At 41.3% G+C, this 18,933-nt stretch overlaps 1 protein-coding gene across 6 annotated transcripts in view; it reads left to right on the top strand.

The window, feature by feature from the left end:
- The window catches only part of ARHGAP19 (Rho GTPase activating protein 19), a 77,286-nt gene extending 58,852 nt beyond the window's left edge, over positions 1–18,434 (top strand). For 5 of the 6 annotated variants that reach the window (XM_038009389.2, XM_038009388.2, XM_007963728.3 and 2 more), the window contains 4 exons: positions 4,371–4,469; positions 10,464–10,574; positions 11,126–11,204; positions 14,517–18,434. In XM_038009389.2, the coding sequence (XP_037865317.2) occupies positions 4,371–4,469; positions 10,464–10,574; positions 11,126–11,204; positions 14,517–14,527 (300 nt within the window). In that variant the 3' untranslated portion in view covers positions 14,528–18,434. The remainder of the gene's footprint in view (positions 1–4,370; positions 4,470–10,463; positions 10,575–11,125; positions 11,205–14,516) is intronic. The other variant, XM_007963729.3, reaches the window with a different exon arrangement.
- Positions 18,435–18,933: the final 499 nt, after the last annotated feature.

Genomic DNA, 18,933 nt, shown 5'->3' with positions numbered 1-18,933 from the left:
TCAAAAAAAAAAAAAAAAATTAGTACATTACTTATTAACATTACAGATTTTACTTTTTTTTCCCCCCCAATATCCTTTTTTTTTGCTCCAGGATCCAATCCAGGGTGCCACACTACATTTAGACACACACAGACACACAGACACACACATACACACACACACACACACACACTCTCTCTCTCTCTCTCTCTCTCTGTCTCTCACTCCCTTTTTGGTTTTTTTTTCTATTTTTTTTTTGAGACGGAGTTTTGCTCTGTTATCAGGCTGGAGTGCAGTGGCGTGATCTCCGATCTCGGCTCACTGCAGTCTCCACCTCCTGAGTTCAAGCGATTCCCCCGCCTCAGCCCCCAGGATAGCTGGGACTACAGGCGTGCGCCACCACGCCTGGCTAATTTTTTTTGTATTTTAGTAGAGATGGGATTTCACCATGTTGGCCAGGATGGTCTCAATCTCCTGACCTCGTGATCCCCCCACCTTGGCCTCCCAAAGTGTTGGGATTACAGTCGTGAGACACCGTGCCTGGCCCACTCCTTTTTTCTTTATAGTCATGTGTCACTTGATGATTGGGATATGTTCTAAGAAATGTGTTTTTAGGTGATTTCATTGTTGTGTGAACATCACAGAGTGTACTTACATAAACCTAGATGGCGTAGCTTACTACACACCTAGGCTGTATGGTGTAGCCTGTTGCTTCTGGGCTACAAACATGTACGGGATGTTCTTGTATTGAGTACTGTAGGCATTTGTAACAATGGTAAGTATTTGTGTATCTAAACATAGGAAAGGTACGGTAAAAATACAGTATAAAAGATAAAAAATAGTATACCTGTATTGGGCAGTTACCATGAATGGAGCTTGCAGGACTGGAAGTTATTCTAGGTGTGTCAGTGAGTGAGTAGTGAGTGAATGTGAAGACCTAGAACATTGCTGTACACGGCTGTAGGCTTTATAGTCATTGTACACTTAGGCTAGACTAAACATAACATTTTTTTCTTCAATAATTAATTACCTTTAGCCTACTGTAACTTTTTTGCTTTACAGACTTAAAACTTTTTTAACTTTCTGACTCTTGTAATACCACTTAGCTTAAAACACAAAAACTATGCATCTGTACAAAATATTTTCTTTATATCTTTATAAGCTTTTTTCTATTTTAAAAACTTTTAATTTTTTTGGTAAATTTTAAAACTTTTTAATTAAAAATTAAGACACAGCCTGGGCGTGGTGACTCACTCCTGTAATCCCAGCACTTTGGGAGGCCAAAGTGGGAGGGTTGCTTTAGGCCAGGAGTTTGAGACCACCCTGGGCAGCATTGACCTTGTATCCACAAAATATAAAAAAAAGTGAACTGGGCTCGTGAGTGTGTGCCTGTAGTCCTGCTAGTCAGGAGGCCTCAGCCTCAGCAGGAAGAATCACTTGAGCCCAGGAGTTTGAGGCTGCAGTGAGCTCTGATCCCTCCCACTGCACTCCAGCCTGGGCAACAGAGCGAGACCCCGTCTTTAAAAAATAAAAAAACCCCAAAACTGAAGACACAAATATACACATTAACCTAGGCCTACACAGGATCATTAATATCACCGTCTTCTGCCTCTACATCTTATTCCACTAGAAGGTCTTCAGAGGCAGTAACACTCATGGAGCTGTCATCTTCTATGATAACAATGCCTTTTTCTAGAATACCTCCCGAAAGACCTGCCTGAGGCTGTTTTATAGTTAACTTTTTTAAAAAAATAAGTAGGAGTACACTCTAAAATAATAGTAAAAAGTATAAATAATGATAAAAGTATAGTATAGTAAATACATAAACCAGTAACATTTATTATCTTTTTTTTTTTTTGGAGATGGAGTCTCGCTCTGTCACCCAGGCTGGAGTGCAATGGTGTGAACTCGGCTCACTGCAACCTCTGCCTCCCGGGTTCAAGTGATTCTCCTGCCTCAGACTCCTGAGTAGCTGGGATTACAGGCGCCTGCCACCATGCCTGGCTAATTTTTATATTTTTAGTAGAGATGAGGTTTCACCCTGTTGGCCAGGCTAGTCTTGAACTTCTGGTCTCAAGTGACCCACCTGTCTTGGCCTCCTAAAGTGTTGGGATTACAGGTGTGAGCTGCCATGTCTAGCCCATTTATTATCATTATCAAGAATTATGTGCTATATATAATGGTATGTACTAGACTTTTATACAGCTAGCCGTACAGTAGGTTTGTTTATTCCGGCATCACTGCAGTCATTTGAGTAACACATTGTGCTGCGATGTTAGGACGGCAGTGATGCCATTAGGTGATAGGAATTTTTCACCTCCATTATAATCTGATGAGACTACTGTCATATGTGTGGTCTGTCATTGACCAGAATGTCATTATGTGGTACATTATTGTATTTGAAACTTATTTGTGGAAGAAACTATATTGTCTTCCATAGGCTGAGTTTTTTTTTTTTTTTCTTTTGAGACAAGGTCTAGCTATGTTGCCTAGGCTGGAATGATGTGATCTCAGCTCACTGCAACCTCTGCCTCCTGGGTTCAAGCCATCCTCCCACTTCAGCCTCCTGAGTAGCCGGAACTACAGGCGTGTACCATCATGCCTGGCTAATTTTTTGTATTTTTTGTAGAGACAGAGTTTCACCATGTTGCCTAGGCTGGTGATGAACTCTTGAGCTCAAGTGATCTGCTGGCTTTGGCCTCCCAAAGTGCTGAGATTACAGGCATGAGCCCCTGTGCTTGGCCTGTAGTCTGGATTTTAATGATTGCATTCCTGTGATGTTATTCAACATGTTTCACAGTCCACTGTTCATGCTATAAACTGGTAGTTAGATCTACTTCTAGAGGTTTGATCTGATTCTAATTCAGTTTTTCAGGCTAAGAACCCTTTATGTGTGGTGTATACTTTTTTTTTTTTTTTTCTGAGTCTGTTGCCTAGGCTGGAGTGCAGTGGCACAATCATGGCTCACTGCAACCTCAACCTCCCTGGGCTCAGGTCATCATGATCCTCCCACTGCAGCCTCCTGAGTAGCTGAGACTGCAGATATACGCCACCATGCCTGGCTAATTTTTGTATTTTTAGTGGCGTGTACTTTTTAATATGCATTTTAAAAAGGCTCTGGATACACCTTGCTAAATACCCTCCCAGAACATTTTGCCAGGTAACACTCCCCTGAGTTGGATATGAGAGAATTTACCTTACTGTACCCTTGCCAATATCAGGAACGATGCATTTTTACTTGTCCCAATTTATTCAGGAGGGATACTTACTAGCTAAGCTCTTTAGACGTGGCTAATTTTTCTGCTTGCCGAGATAATTAACTTTGAGAACCTCTTGGTAGTTTTATGTAAAAATAATTTTTAACCTCCAGAACTCGAACTGATAAAATTTCCAAATTTTTACAATTCCAAAATTTTAAAAGTATAGTTAGAAAAGGCAGAAGAGGCTGGGTATGGTGGCCCACGCCTGTAATCCTAGCACTTTGGGAGGCCGAGGTGGGCGGATCACTTGAGGTCAGGAGTTCGAGATCAGCCTGGCCAACACAATGAAACCCCATCTCTACTAAAAATAGAAAAAATTAGCTGAGTGTGGTGGCGCACGCCTGTAATCCTAGCTATTTGTGAGGCTGAAGCATGAGAATTGCTTGAACCTGGGAGGCGGAGGTTGCAGTGAGCCGCAATTGTGCCATTGCACTCCAGCCTGGGCAATAGTGTGAGACTCTTGTCTCCAACAACAACAACCAGAAAAGGCAGAAGAATAGAAGAGTTAAATGCTATATTATTATTACTTTTTAAGTGGGAAATGAATGGCTAATCAAAGCATTGAATAAGATTATTCAATGCGTTGGGTCTTTTCGTTTTCCACTTTAGGTACCTCCAGAGAGCTGATGTTGATAGCATTGACAAGTCTGCATTCTGATGTATTTCCTCTGATGATATTGTTGGCCGGCAGTCATGATAGATGTCCATTTAAAGAGTTTTAGTAACTTAAAAAATTTCTGTATGCAATTTATATTAAATTAGAGACTGTTTTAGATTGTGCCAGTAACTCTGTGGTTCCAAGATGCTTTGTTGCAAAAAAGTCTTGGTTAGCAGCTGAGGATCGTGGGTAAATTTCATAAACTCTCCAAGTCTCAGTTTTTTTGTCTATAAAATAGGGACAGTAATTCTACATTCAAGGAATGTGGCGTGCAGAGCCCCTCAGAGCAATTGAATCCAATTCTTTTGGCATCATCATTTCTGACTTTGTAATTTGCTTGTTGACCTCCTAATCCATCTATGTACAGACTCAGTTTTTCCTGGACTTTTATTTACACTTAGCTATTAGTTGTCACAGAATGATGTGTCTTGATGGGAAAATATTTATAAAATGTTCTCTATATTTTCTTTTAGTTTAATAAGCAGTCATTGACCCAGACACCAGTGCGAGAACCTTCTACTTCCCAGGTACAAAAGAGGGCTCGTTCACGCTCCTTCAGTGGGCTTATTAAGGTAGGTATGCTGGGCTGTCATTTTCAGCATTGATTTTTAGGAAATGTAACAATGTGATTTTTCTTATGCATAAAAAGTTTTCTTCTGTTTTTGGGGACCCTATAAATTTATAAGGGGGTAAAGGTGAAATGTTGAAAAGCTTTTATATTGCAAAGTGCTTTGCCGTGTTTCACATCAGAGAAGGGGCTCTGTGAAGTGAGGAGTACTAGAAGTAAGGGTCCTTCCTTTTCTTCTGGGGCTGAGGACAGAGTCTGCATTCCTGAGCAGTGTAAGCGGCCTCTTTTGTTTTCTGACCTGCTTCAAGTTACACACTTTTTTATGCAATTTGGTAAACCCGTGGAGAAGTGAGGAAGTTGTGACAGACTAGGGAAACTGTTAGAAAACTGAATTTTCTAACAGACTAGTGAGTTTTGATACCCCAGATTTTTGTGAGCTTAATATTTTTAACAGTTGTACTTTCTTCCATATATCAAATTCAGTAAAAATCTTGTTTTTAAAACAAATACAAAATATGCTTCCATGTTATTGCTGCTGTCATGGTGTTTGAGGATTAAATTTACAAGTCTTCAGACTATCGAAACTTGTAGTGAAGGAATATTGCCTTCAGGTGGCAGTAGATAACTTGATCATGGGGTTCAAATTTCCATGCATGAACTAAGGCAAGGTTTTGGTTAACTTGGAGAGAGATTAGTACCATACACTGCTTTTCTTTTCTACTTTTCTTTTTTTTGTTTTTTGGAAGAGATTGCTGCCCCCAAAGCACTGAGTATCCTTTTTTTTATTTATTTACTTTTTTTTTATTTTTAGTTCTGGATACATGTGCAGGATTGCAAGTTTGTTATATAGGTAAATGTGTGCCATGGTGGTTTACTGCACCTGTCAACCCATCACCTAGGCATGAAGCCCAGCATGCATTAGCAGCTATTTTTATTAAAAAATTTTTTTTTGAAACAGAGTCTCACTGTTGTCACCCAGGCTGGAGTGCAATGACACAGTCTTGGCTCACTGCAACCTCCCCCTCTTGGGTTCAAGTGATTCTCCTGCCTCAGCTTCCCAAGTAGCTGGGATTACAGGTGCCTGCCACCATACCCGGCTAATTTTTGTCTTTTTAATAGAGAGGGGGTTTCACCATGTTGGCCAGGCTGGTCTGGAACTCCTGACCTCAGGTGATTCGCCCACTTCAGCCTCCCAAATTGCTGGGATTATAGGCATAAGCCATTGCGTCTGGCCAGCTATTTTTCTTAATACTCTCTCTCCCCCAACCACACCCCCCAACAGGCCCCAGTGTGTGTTGTTCCCCTCCCTGTGTCCATGTATTCTCATTGTTTAGCTCCACTTTTTTTTTTTATTTTTAGATGGAGCCTCTCTCTGTTACCCAGGCTGGAGTGCAGTGGCTTGATCTCGGCTCACTGCAGCCTCTGCCTCCTGGTTTCAAGCCATTTTCCTGCCTCAGCCTCCCAAGTAGCTGGGACTACAGGCATGCACCACCATGACTGGCTCATTTTTGTAGTTTTAGTAGAGATGGGGTTTCATCATGTTGGCCAGGCTGGTCTCAAACTCCTGACCTCAAGTGATCCACCCACCTTGGCCTTCCAAAGTGCTGGGATTATAGGCATGAGCCATCGCACCCGGCCAGCTCCTACTCATAAGTGAGAACATGTGGTGTTTGGTTTTCTGTTCCTGTGTTAGTTTGCTGAGGATAATGACTTCGTTTTATTTTGATTTTTTGGTGTTTTGCCCTGCTTTTCTTTTAAAAATTGTTATTAAGATCTATAATTCCAGCCACATAAGGAGCTCTTTGCTTAAAATTTAAAATTTTTGCCCTAAAAATAAATAACTTGTAATATTTATTTTTTTATTTTTGAGACAGTGTCTTGCTCTGTTGCCCAGGCTGAAGTACAAGTGGCACTATCGTGGCTTATTGCAGCTTTGATCTCCTGGGCACTCAGCTATCCTCCTTCTTCAGCCTCCCAAGTAGCTGGGACCACAAGTGCATGCTGTCAGGCCTGGCTGATTTTTAAATGTTTGTAGAGATGGGGTCTTGCTGTGTTGCTGGTCTTTTTTTTTAGAGACAGAGTCTCTCTCTGTGTCTCAGGCTGGCGTGCAGTGGTGTGATCTCAGCTCACTGCAACCTCTACCTCTGGGGTTCAAGTGATTCTTCCACCTCAGCCTCCCGAGTAGCTGGGATTATAGGTGCCCACTACCATGCCTGGCTAATTTTTTGTATTTTTAGTAGAGACGGGGTTTCACCATGTTGGTCAGCCTGGTCTTGAACTCCTGGCCTCAGGTAATCTGCCCGCTTCGGCCTCCCAAAGTGCTGAGATTACAGGCGTGAGTCACCATGCACAGCCTGTGTTGCTGATCTTGAATTTCTGGGCTCAAGCGATCCTCCTGCTTTGGCCCCCTAAGGTGCTGAGATTACAGATGTGAGCCACTATGTCTGTAATTTTTTTTTTTTTTTTTTTTTTTTTTTTAAGGTACAGCTGTTAGCATTTACAAATTCATCTTACTGTAATTTTGGTCCTAGTTATAATTTATAGATATCTAGAATTCACTTTCAATGCTGACCTGGGGCCAGTAGCTTCTAGGACATTAGGCTTAGTTGACACCAAAATTTCCTTTGCCATCTACAGAGTGAAAAGGCAACCCCTGGATTGGGAGAAAATATTTGCAAATCATATGTATGATTAGGGGTTAATATCCGTAATAATCTAAAGAACTCCTGTAACTCAACACAGCAAAAACAACCTCATTAAAAAGTGGGCAAAGGCCGGGCGTGGTGGATCACGCCTGTAATCCCAGCACTTTGGGAGGCTGAGGTGGGCGGATCATGAGGTCAGGAGATTAAGACCATTCTGGCTAACACGGTGAAACTCCATCTCTACTAAAAATACAAAAAATTAGCCGGGCATGTTGGCACGTGCCTATAGTCCCAGCTACTCTGGAGGCTGAGGCAGGAGAATCATTTAAACCCAGGAGGTGGAGGTTGCAGTAAGCCGAGATTGCGCCACTGCACTTCTGCCTGGGTGATAGAGCGAGACTTCCTCTCCAAAAAAAAAAAAAAAAAGGAATAAAATAGACATTTCTCCAGAGAAGATGTACAGATGGCCAAGAAGCATATGAAAAGATGTTCAATATTACTAATCATTAGGGAAATGTAAATCAAAACCACAAGTAGATACCACTTCACACCCACTAGGATGGCTATTATAAAAAAAAAAAAAAAACCAAAATAACAAATGTTGATGAGGATGTGGAGAAATTGGAATCCCTGTGCACTGTTTTTTTTTTTTGTTTTTTTTTTTTTTTTTTTGTTTTTTTTTTTTTTGAGACGGAGTCTCACTCTGTCACCCAGGCTGGAGTGCAGTGGCCCGCTCTCTGCTCACTGCAAGCTCCGCCTCCCGGGTTCGCGCAATTCTCCTGCCTCAGCCTCCCGAGCAGCTGGGACTACAGGCGCCCGCCACCTCGCCCGGCTTATTTTTTTGTATTTTTAGTAGAGACGGGGTTTCACCATGTTAGCCAGGATGGTCTCGATCTCCTGACCTCGTGATCCGCCCGTCTCGGCCTCCCAAAGTGCTGGGATTACAGGCTTGAGCCACCGCGCCCGGCCCACCTGTGCACTGTTGATAGGAATGTAAAATGGAGCAGCTACTGAGGAAAACAGTATTGCAGTTCCTAAAAAATTTAAAGAGAATGACCTTATCATCTAGCAATGCTACTCCCAGTATATACCCAAAAGAATCGAAAGCAGGGTCTTGAGGCAATATTCATACACCCGTCTTCATAGCAGCATTATTCACAATAGCCAAAAGGGAGAAGCAACCCAGCTGTCTATTGACTGATGAATGAATAACAAAACTTGGATATACAGATAGTGGAACATTATTTGTCCTTAAAAAGGAAGGAAATTCTGACATATTCTACAATATGCATGAATCTTGAAGACATTATGCTAAGGGAAATAATCCAGTCATAAAAGGAAAAATACTGTATGATTCCACTGAGGTACCTATGAGTCAGGTTTGTAGAGACAGAAAGTAGAGAAGGTGGTTGGTTGTCAGGGGAGCTAAGAGTATGAGGAGAATGAGGAGATATTATTTAATAGGTACAGTATTTCTGTTTGGGAGGATGAGAAAGTTCTGAAGATGGATGATGGTGATGATTGCACAACACTATGAAGATACTTAATACCACTGAACTGTATACTTAAACATGGTTAAAATAGGGGCCGGGCGCAGTGGCTCACACCTGTAGTCCCAGCACTTTGGGAGGCCGAGGCGGGTGGATCACAACGTCAGGAGATCGAGACCATCTGGCTAACACGGTGAAACCCCATCTCTACTAAAAATACAAAAAATTAGCCGGGCATGGTGGCGGGCGCCTGTAGTCCTAGCTCCTCGGGAGGCTGAGACAGGAAAGTGTCATGAACCTGGGAGGCAGAGCTTGCAGTGAGCCAAGATCGCGCCACTGCACTCCAGCGTGGGTGACAGAGCACGACTCAGTCTCAAAAGAAAAAGATTAAAATAGTACATTTTATGTTATGTTTCTTTTATCCCATTAAAAAAAAAATCTCTTAGCTAGAATCCTAAAAGTACATTTACCTGCTTATTCAGGGCTAGTAAAATGAACATCCTTAGTTTATTCTCATTTTTTTCTTCTCATTTGGAAGAATCTATCATTCCCTCTGACTTCCCTGTAATAGAGATGATTGATAATCAGAAAGGTTATAGTCAGATAAATGTTTCTCTATGCGTTAGTCTTTTTTTTTTGTGAGACACAGTCTCACTGTGTTGCACAGGCTGGAGTGCAGTAGCATGATCTCAGCTCACTGCAACTTCCGCTTCCTGGGTTCAAGTGATTCTCATGCCTCAGCCTCCCGAGTAGCTGGGATTACAGGCATGCACCACTACGCCCAATTAATTTTTGTATTTTTAGTAGAGACAGTATTTCACCATGTTGGCCAGGCTGGTCTTAAACTCCTGGTCTCAAGTGATTCACCCGCCTCAGCCTCCCAAAGTGCTGAGATTACAGGTGTGAGCCACTGCTCCTGGCCTAAAATATTATTTTTAACTTGTGTTTTCCCTCAGCCTTATCAAGGTATAATTGACCATCTAGCCTGTCTCGATCCCTTTTTTGGCTAGAGATTTTTCCTGTAGAACTCCTCTCATGTAAATTATTTATTAAATCAGAATGTTCTGAATATTGCTGCTGATATTTATAATGTAGGGTTTAATGTTCTAGTTTTGATATGTTCTTTTTTTGGAATTCAAATTTATTCTCTAAGGGAAAAAAAGAAAGATTTCTCCAAAGATGGTAGAATTATCACTGTTGGCGGTTACGTAAACTACATCATTTCTAAGCTGTTCAGAGATGAAAGAGCTTTTAGTCTTGCTCTGAATGTCAGTATAGTCATGTGACCCCCTTAAGAAGGCCTCTACCTTCTTGTCGCTATATTAAGAACTCTTATAGAATGTCTCCAAATGTTCCAGTCCTGTGTGAGTAAATGACAGGGAGGAAGAAGTGCCTTAGAGAAGAGCCAGCCTAAGTATCCCTTAGTGGTGAGTAGAGGGGAGGGACTTTTTAAATAGTTGCCAGAGACAGCACATCTTTGGAGAAAAAATTATATGATGAGTAACTGGTGTTTCTATATTGTGAGTTAACTGGTCTCAGAAGCACACTGTAATTGACCTATATTAGCTTGTTTAAATCCACTATAAAGTTGCTTCTAACCTTTCAGCCCTTTTAAATGTGGAGGAAAAGTGATCACTTAAACAAAAGTAATGATTTGGGGTTTTTTTGGTAACATACTTTGGCCTCTCTTGTGTAAGATGGCCTGAGAGGGTCCATACAGAGTTATCAGAATGCTGAGATTTTTTTAACCCAAGGACATTACAGTTTTGAAGGCTAGTATACAGTTTTGAAAGCTATCCTAGCCTTCACCACTATTGATACAGTAGGTGTTTATAAATCAAATGTTTTCTGTTCTTAAATCAGCGGAAGGTCCTGGGAAATCAGATGATGTCAGAAAAGAAAAAGAGGAACCCCACTCCAGAATCTGTGGCCATTGGTGAATTGAAGGGAGCCAGCAAAGAAAATAGGAACTCAGTAAGACACTGTTCTTTGGACTGTCTGTCTGTGTGTATATATTTGTAGAAAAGAGGAAAATTGATATACTGTCATCTGTTTTTCTGTGTTTCTTTGGGCCATTCAAATGGCTTTTTCTCAGTCCTTTCGTTTATGCTACCTTCTTTCTGTTGGTTTTCATTGATTCATTCAACAAACACACATTTTGAGTTCAAGAAGGATATCACTAGTCACAAGCAGATGAGTAATACAGTACAATAGCTCCTTAAACAAGTGCTGGAGGAAGCAGTTACTTCTTACTGGGAGATTCCACAGGTGACAGGTGACATTTGAGCCACAGGTGACAGGTGACATTTGAGGTCTACATTACCTGTGGGGTGGTGCTTCAAGATATCCTAGGCATGCCTACTTCATTAAGCCAGCAGTAAATCAGTTAAGATTAATGAGATATAAATATGTCAGTCTCAGAAAAACTCTTCACATTGAAATTAAACAAACAATTCATTTAGTAAAGTCTCTCTATAGGAATGCCATTAGAACATTGAAACCACTGTACAATTTTCTTATTACAGTTATTTTCTGGCTCTCCAGCTGTCACGATGACACCAACAAGATTGAAGTGGTCTGAAGGGAAGAAAGAGGGGAAAAAAGGTACTAATTGTACTTACTCTCTGTGCTTACTAAATGTAATTCCTTTCTGCGTGTAGTCAGTAGCATATGTTTGAATTCCCAGGATAGTACATTTGTAGTCAGAAGTGATATAAAAATTGCAAGACCACGTCCTTGCCCTTGAGTTCATACCCCAAGTGGTTATTGAACCATCTACTCAGCATTGTCTTGGGTGCTAAGGGGTAGAGCTGTGAACACAGACCTACATGGTCCCTGTGTTCTTGTACAGACAGGACACATGGGGAAAATACCTTAAGAATACTTGCGAAGCAAATTGAAAACAAGTGTAAATGGATTTGAGGAACCAAGTTCAACAGTGCTGGGAGCATGCTTATGGAATAGTTAGGTTCCTTTTCTGTGTAGGCTAGCCCTAATTAGTGAAGCTTTCCAGATCAACAGCTCGTGCCTAAGAATCCTGGACGTCATATCGTACAGCATATTTTGGGGGCTATTTAGGACAAAGAGGACTGTTTAATGCTGGGACTGCTGATTGTCCCAGGCTCTTCTGGTAAAAGGCTGCTGTGCCTTCCTCTGAAGGAGCCAAGTGGGCCAGTGGAAAGGCTGTGAGATTTGTGGTTAGTCCTGATGGGAGTTATCATTCCTCTGACCCAGGAAAACCACTCATTCTCTCTGAATTCAAGTTTTCTCCTCTGAAAATGAGGATAAAAGTTACATCTACTTCATAGATTTATTAATTTATTATGAGGCTCAATTGAAATAATGTTTTGGCAGCACATTGTCATTGTTAAAGCTTTAACAAGTGGTTATAGTTGTTACTATAGAAAACGGGCTGAAACCTGGTCTTGTTATATAAGGCTCATGTGGCAGCTGAAGTGAGTCTGGTTTGACATGATCGTTTTATCGCTGGGACATGAGCATAATTACTATTTGAGACATCAGCAATAGAAAGAGAACAAAAGCCTAATCCTTTTGGATAAATTCTTTTCTGGAAAATTAGATTTCAGTATATTCTTCTTACTTATCCTTGAATGAATTATATAAACTCTCTTTTTCTTTCCTGCTTGCTTCTGTCTTCTATGCTGGGCTGTCTAATTGAGACAAGATGGGTGTTTGAGTTTTTTGTGTCTAAATATTTCTGTATGTCCATGAATCAAAACCAAGCATAAGTCATTTTTGAAGGCTATATTGTTTTGTATCAGTTACACCTTTTGTTGCTTTCATTTTTGAAAGACATCTGGAAATAATATCTTTCTGTATTGACAACTCTACCTTGGAAATAAAGAAAGACATTTTTTAAAAACCAGTTTAATATTTCACCAGTAAGCTTTAGAGCAGGGATTCTTGACCTTGTCATCTGTGGACTTCCTAAATGATCTAATAAAGTTCTCAGTATTGTTGATGGAATCTTTTATGTAGGTACGTATGTGTGTTTTTCTGGGGGAAAGAATATATAGTTCTAATTAGATTCTCAAAAATGTTAGTAGTTCAGAGAAGTCGAGATAACGAATGGCCCTCAATTGGATCAGGCAATGGCACTTTCACTTTACTGTCTCCTGGTCACTTCCTCTCTCTGGAAATGCCTTCCTGGTGTTATGATGCTATATTATTCTCTTTCTCCTTCTTCCTCTTTAATTCTTTTCCTTGTCTGCAGTGGCTTACTGTTGTTTGCCTATTCCACTACATCTTTATTTTTTTCAACACTCTATCTTAAGTTCTCTGCTCTTTTCTGCTCTTGCTTCTCCTGCCTCTTTGCAGCTTGGTCTCCTTCCACTGCTCAGCTCTGCTCTCCGTGTGATAACTACTTCCAGCCTGGCAACTCCAGGTCTGAATTCTCTTCAGACGTTGGCAGTCTCCAAGCCCACAGATCCAGGTGCCTGCCATTTATTTCTTTTACACAACAATGAATACACAACCCCAGAGTTTTTGATAGTGATGTTTATAATTAAAGTAAAATATTCTTTGAAGAAGATAATGACATTTTATTACTATGATCAACAACATAATCCAAAAAGACTTTTATTTAGTACAGGATTTCTCAACCTTGGCGCACTACTGACATGTTGGTTCAGATAATGCTTTGTGGCGGGAGCTGCCATATGCATTGTATGATGAGCAGCCTTCCTGGCCTCTACTCTGTAAATGCTGGGAGCATTCTTCCCCTGGTTGTGATAAGTAAAAGTGCTTCTAGGCATTGCCAAATGTCCCATGGGGGTGAGAACGCAAAGTCACCTCCACATGAGAACTACTGATTTAGCACCTACTTATTAATGGCCATTAGTTTCAGTAGTCAAAATCTTACCCATTCTTCAAAGTCTAGCCTAAATTTCACCTCCTCTTTGAAACTTTCTCCGGCTAATGCAGCTAGATATAATATTTTTTCCTTTGAACTTATTAATGCTACAAAAATATTGACGGTATGATTTACTATATTTACTTCACATGTGTTGTCTTATCTCTGTAACTAGTTTCTCTTCTAGAAGACAAACGTCAGACTTAGTGTATTTGAGGCCTTCTGTCTCCTGTTCTTCTCTTCTGAAAAATGACAGTGCCTTGTGCTGAGTTGACTTTTAGTAAACATTCACTGTTGAGAGGGGTAGTGGTGGTAGGAGCATGAGTTCTGCATTCACCTGGGCTTGGGTTCCATTCCCAGTGTTGCTGCTTAATAGCTATTAGTCCTCGGGCAAGTGAACTGTGTGGGCTGTGGATTCTTCCTCTGTAAAATGGTAGGAGTAGTACCTCATATACTGGTTATTGTGAGGATAAATGATGTACATAAATAACTTAGAACAGCACAAAATATGCACTTATTCTTAGCTGTTATAGCCAGTAAGATGATTTAATGAACGAGATTATGTCAGGCAGATGTTTATTTGGCAGAGTCACAAATTCTTTTTTTTTTTTTTTTTTTTTTTTGAGACGGAGTCTTGCTCTGTCACCCAGGCTGGAGTGCAGTGGCCGGATCTCAGCTCACTGCAAGCTCCGCCTCCCGGGTTTACGCCATTCTCCTGCCTCAGCCTCCCGAGTAGCTGGGACTACAGGCGCCCGCCACCTCGCCCGGCTAGATTTTTTGTATTTTTTAGTAGAGATGGGGTTTCACCGGGTTAGCCAGGATGGTCTCGATCTCCTGACCTCGTGATCCGCCCGTCTCGGCCTCCCAAAGTGCTGGGATTACAGGCTTGAGCCACCGCACCCGGCCACAAATTCTTAATTAAACTCATTAGCCCTCAGTTTGGAGAAGATACTAAGTGTAGACCCTGTGGCTTCCAAATGGGATGTTTGCAAAAAGAAATATTTAAGAACATGTCTAATGCTCTTGTTTTTCCTTCAACCTAGGATTTCTCTGAAGGATCCAGAGTTGTCTCCTATGGTCCATGCAGAATTTTCCCTTTAGTGGACAAGGTGTTACTCCTGCCCACAGCAAAGCTTGGACTTGCAGCTTGCTTGCTGCATTTTGAATTGTCAAGGCCAACTAATACCGTGACCCAACTGATACCTCTAATCCCACTCACTGGATGATGTTTGTAAGCTGTGCCTTCTGAGAGAGTGCTTAGGCTCTCTCTCTCTTTTTTAATATTATGGGGAAACCACTAACTGTCCAACCAGCTTATATAGCACAGTAAGGTGGGCTTCAGTGCTCATTCAATGTGTTTAGGCAGATTCCACTTTTGAAAAAAATATGAGATGTGTGCTCAACTGCCAGTAATTTTTGAAAAAGCACTGTCAGTCCTAGTGGCTTGATGTTATTTTTAATGGATATTTTGGGTTTTTCTCTGTTTTGATAGTGTTGGGTATTTGGTTGTTTTTGTTTATTTCTTTGTTTTAAAAGCCATGTTTTTGGATGGGCTCTAAGCTAGATGCCTTTCCCTTGTTTTCACTTTGAGCGTTGGGAAAACTCTTTATCTTATGAGGCTGTATTCCTCAATACCTAATTTGCGTCTAAAGAATTTATAGCTTTTCTGGACATTTTTTATTATTTCTTGGGTCTGACACCAGAGTATTTGACCTGCAGTATTGAAAAAGAGAATTCAGAATGATACAATATTTTAACAAATCTTAATTATTAAACTCTTTTCCTTCCTTCTTTCCATCCATTTCTCCCTCCCTTGTCCATCTCTTTCTCTTTCCCTTTCCTCAGTGATGTCATAATAATTGTGTTTTGCTGAACTTGTTACCTTCATTCAATTTCCTCTTGACTAAAACATCTCTGGTGCCAACGTAATACTTCTGAACCAAATCACTGTGACTCAAGAAAAGTCACTGACAGCATAGTAGAAGTTTGCTAAAATATTTGTATGTGGGGGAAGCTCTGGAGTGTGCCTAGGAGGGGCTGGCTGCCTTTATGTCCCAGGATGAGTCTTTATGGGTGGGATTATATTGCACCCTCTGAGGGTGCAGGCTAGACCGTCTCCTGAGAATGAGTTAGAATCTGAAAAAAGAAGCCAGCAGCAGCCTCTGCAGGGTTGACACGATTTAAAGGAGAGAATGTTCTTATTTGGAAGCAACTGTGGCTTATCACCAATATTCAAGGAGTATTACTGTGCCGCCCTCTCCTTGTCAGAAGGGGCACAGGTGGTAATTTGGAGATGGGGCCAGAGCTTCTGGTTTTTGGACTTGGTGTGTTCACATATGTTGGATGGAGCAGTGGCATGGTTTTGACCTAGTATGAACTGGTGTCTGCCCAGAGAACAGCACGTGGCAGGGGAGAATGCTCAGGTTTGTGCCTGGCTCAGTGGAGCTCTATAAGCCTTCTCACCCTGAGGGTTGGAGCCGAGTCAGACCACTATGGGGAAGCAGTTGCCCCACAAAGTGTGGTTTGCTGACCTATTTCTAAACTGTTGAATATGCTGCACCATTGCCGAAATGAAAGATGACTCCGGGGGAGCAGAGTTTGGCTTTGTGCCCAGCTGGCAGCCCTCTCTGCCAGCCTTTCTGCTGCTTTTGCTGCTGTAACAGCAACAGTGGAGAAAAATGTAAAATTTGGTCTTCCAGCTTAATAGAGTATGAACAATAGATGGTTAGGAAAACAAAACTGCTTAGAAGCCCCTTTCTCTAGAGTAGTTTTATGTCATTTTTAAAAACACATATTAGCAAATTCATTTGCATAGGTTTCTGTTAAATATTTGACTTTTTTTTCTTATTAAGAAAATGAAATCCCTTACACCAGATAGCAGTTAATTCAAACAGAAAACCCTTTTGGTATCACCACATTGAAATGGTGTTCTTCCTTAACTCTTCCTTCTTTCCTTTATTTGTTTAGATGTGCTTCATCCTGAAGTGGTGCTGTGGTCTGTTAAACAGGGCTGGCATCAGGTAGAGGGAGCAGAGTGGTGACCTGATAGCTCCTTGTCATTGTGTTAGTTTTTGGTTCTATTTAAGGGAAGTAGCTGAGATTGAGACGGATGTAGATGCTCTTTGGGTGAATGGAATCAGAAAGCAAGGGTTGTGTTCTGGGGTGAGGGTCGCGAGAGAGATATTTATCACATGCACATGCGTTTATATAGCTGGTCTCCTTGGGTAGTTTGTGTGTGTTTTGTTTATTTATTGAGGATGTTTTCCCTTGCTTTAGGGGTTTATAGGTCATTTTTCTTAATAGAAGCTGTGATTGACTTAGAATCCAAATTTGAGGAGTAAGCAGCATAACCTTCTACCTTGTAATATGTAACTATTCTAATCCTGTGGAATCTTACAGAAAACACAGACAAAACCCCTTTTATCATTTGCCACAGAAGCTGCTGTCTCCCTTCTGATTTGGTGGGCAGGTATTGTTTTTGAGCCAGTATTTAATAGAGTTTTTTAATCTATAAGATTTTTTTTGAATCCATTTCATTGTGTTTGTTTTTCATGTTGGAACAATCTCTTTGAAAGTGCCTCTTCTTGTGGTTTTTACAACTTCATTTCTTTCTGGGGTCACCTGTGATGGGCTTTGATGTGGTATCAATATGGGGCGTTGTGTTTGTGCCAGGATACACATATTAAACTGTAGGCCACCTTCCTGTCCAGACTGTACTGTGTGAACCCCACTGACTGAATTGGTGAGAACCATAGGTGTTGGAGTTTATCACCTTTTACAATGATAAACTTTTGCATTGGGACCAATGAATGTGGTGTGGAAAACCCTGCCAGCAGTGAAAGAGCATCAGGAGATACTGACTCTTCCTGAGTGCCAAAATAGGAGCAGGTAATGAATTGTAACCAAAACTACAGTTGATCCTCCACAAAAGAAAGTTCTTTACCCAGAATGTCCTTCCAGAGTCATTCAGGAAGGATAAGGAGACACCCTTGGGAAATGGGCTAGTGGAGGGCTGTTGACTACAGTGACACCTGGGTGCTCCAGAGCTATCTGTTCTGTTAACCTAGAACAGAACAGTCGATCCTAGAGTGTCAGAACAGAGCCATTCTCTCCTCCTGAGTAGGAATGTTTCTGTTCAGCTTCCCTCACAGGAGCCTGTGTTAGCATACAGTTGAAAATACTGCCTTCTAGGAGAACCTGTGGTCATTGGGAACGTGCTCCACCATGACTGGCCATGCAACCGGGTGATTTTTAGGAATAGATGTCTCTAGACTCTGTCTTCTTTCCTACAAGGCCTCATACAGATGCTTGAGGCTAATGGCCCCCATTCTGAGGTCATTTTTGTGTAGAACTCCTTTCCCCAGGAGAGAGCCTTATCTCTGCCCTCCTTTACCCTGAAACCTTCAAACAGAAGATAGGACCTAGATCTAAACCTAGATACTAGCATTTTGTGGGCTTGTCTAGAATTTGGGGAAGATTTGGGTTCCTAAGATGCACAGGCTTTTGACACCAGTGGTGATTAACTCAACTAAAACTCACTGTAGGAAGTTAGCTTCCCTAGACAGCTAATGCTGAGATCTACCAGCGTAGAGTTGACAGAAGCCGGCCAGCGAGGAGATGTGGGACATAATAGCCTGAGTGCTTGGGTTACCATGGAGACTGGAGTGTGTGAGGCCATAGCCTATGCTAAAGAGCCATGGAGCCCTCCCGCCATGTCTGGGGACAGATAGAACCTGTGGGGGGAAATATTCCCTCACCCCAGGGTTCTTTCTGCAGAGCAAGGGTTGTCTTTGTCCCATCCCTGAGCTTGCTCAACAAGAGAAACAAGGTTTCTTAACTGTTTTAAGTTTTCATTCTTATTTGACTATATGTGTGTAATTGTAAAGAAATGATCCTATGCATTGTCTTTCTTTTATATTCTTGTAATATTCTGAAATTAAAATTGTTTTGTTTCATATCCAGAGGTTTGACTGGTCTATTAGTTCACATTTTGACCGCTGATTTTGAAGAGAGTTTTTCTCTTGTTCTGAGGAAAGTGAAGCCTCTAGAAAGGCTCCTCTTTGGCTTGTTTTTAGCTGGGTGGGTAGGTTCGGGAGGAGCGGGGTTTTTGGCTGATAAGAAGTATGATTTGGAGCCTCCAGGATCCTGAGCTTCCTAATTTCCCATGACTGAGTATAGAATGCTTCACATGGGTTTCAGTTTCTCACATAATTTTTATTTCTTCATTTAAAAAATAAGGAGTGATGGTTACAATAACAGGAAAACCTAGATGAGGTTTTCATTTGAGGCAGGAAGGTGTGTTTAGACAGCTTAGGTTGAAATGTTCCTGCTGCTGTCTTAGTGGGCTTGGGCAGCTTTAACAGAACACCATAGACTAGGTGGTTTCTCAACATCAAAAATGTGCGTCTTACAGTTCTGCAGTCTGGGGAGTCCAAGAACATGGCGCCAGCAGATTGGGTG

Source organism: Chlorocebus sabaeus, chromosome 9 (genome assembly GCF_047675955.1).
Source record: "Chlorocebus sabaeus isolate Y175 chromosome 9, mChlSab1.0.hap1, whole genome shotgun sequence".
Classification (NCBI taxonomy): domain Eukaryota; kingdom Metazoa; phylum Chordata; class Mammalia; order Primates; family Cercopithecidae; genus Chlorocebus; species Chlorocebus sabaeus.
The sequence above is the reverse complement of the archived record's forward strand: the minus strand, read 5'-3'. Positions and strand labels throughout refer to the sequence as shown.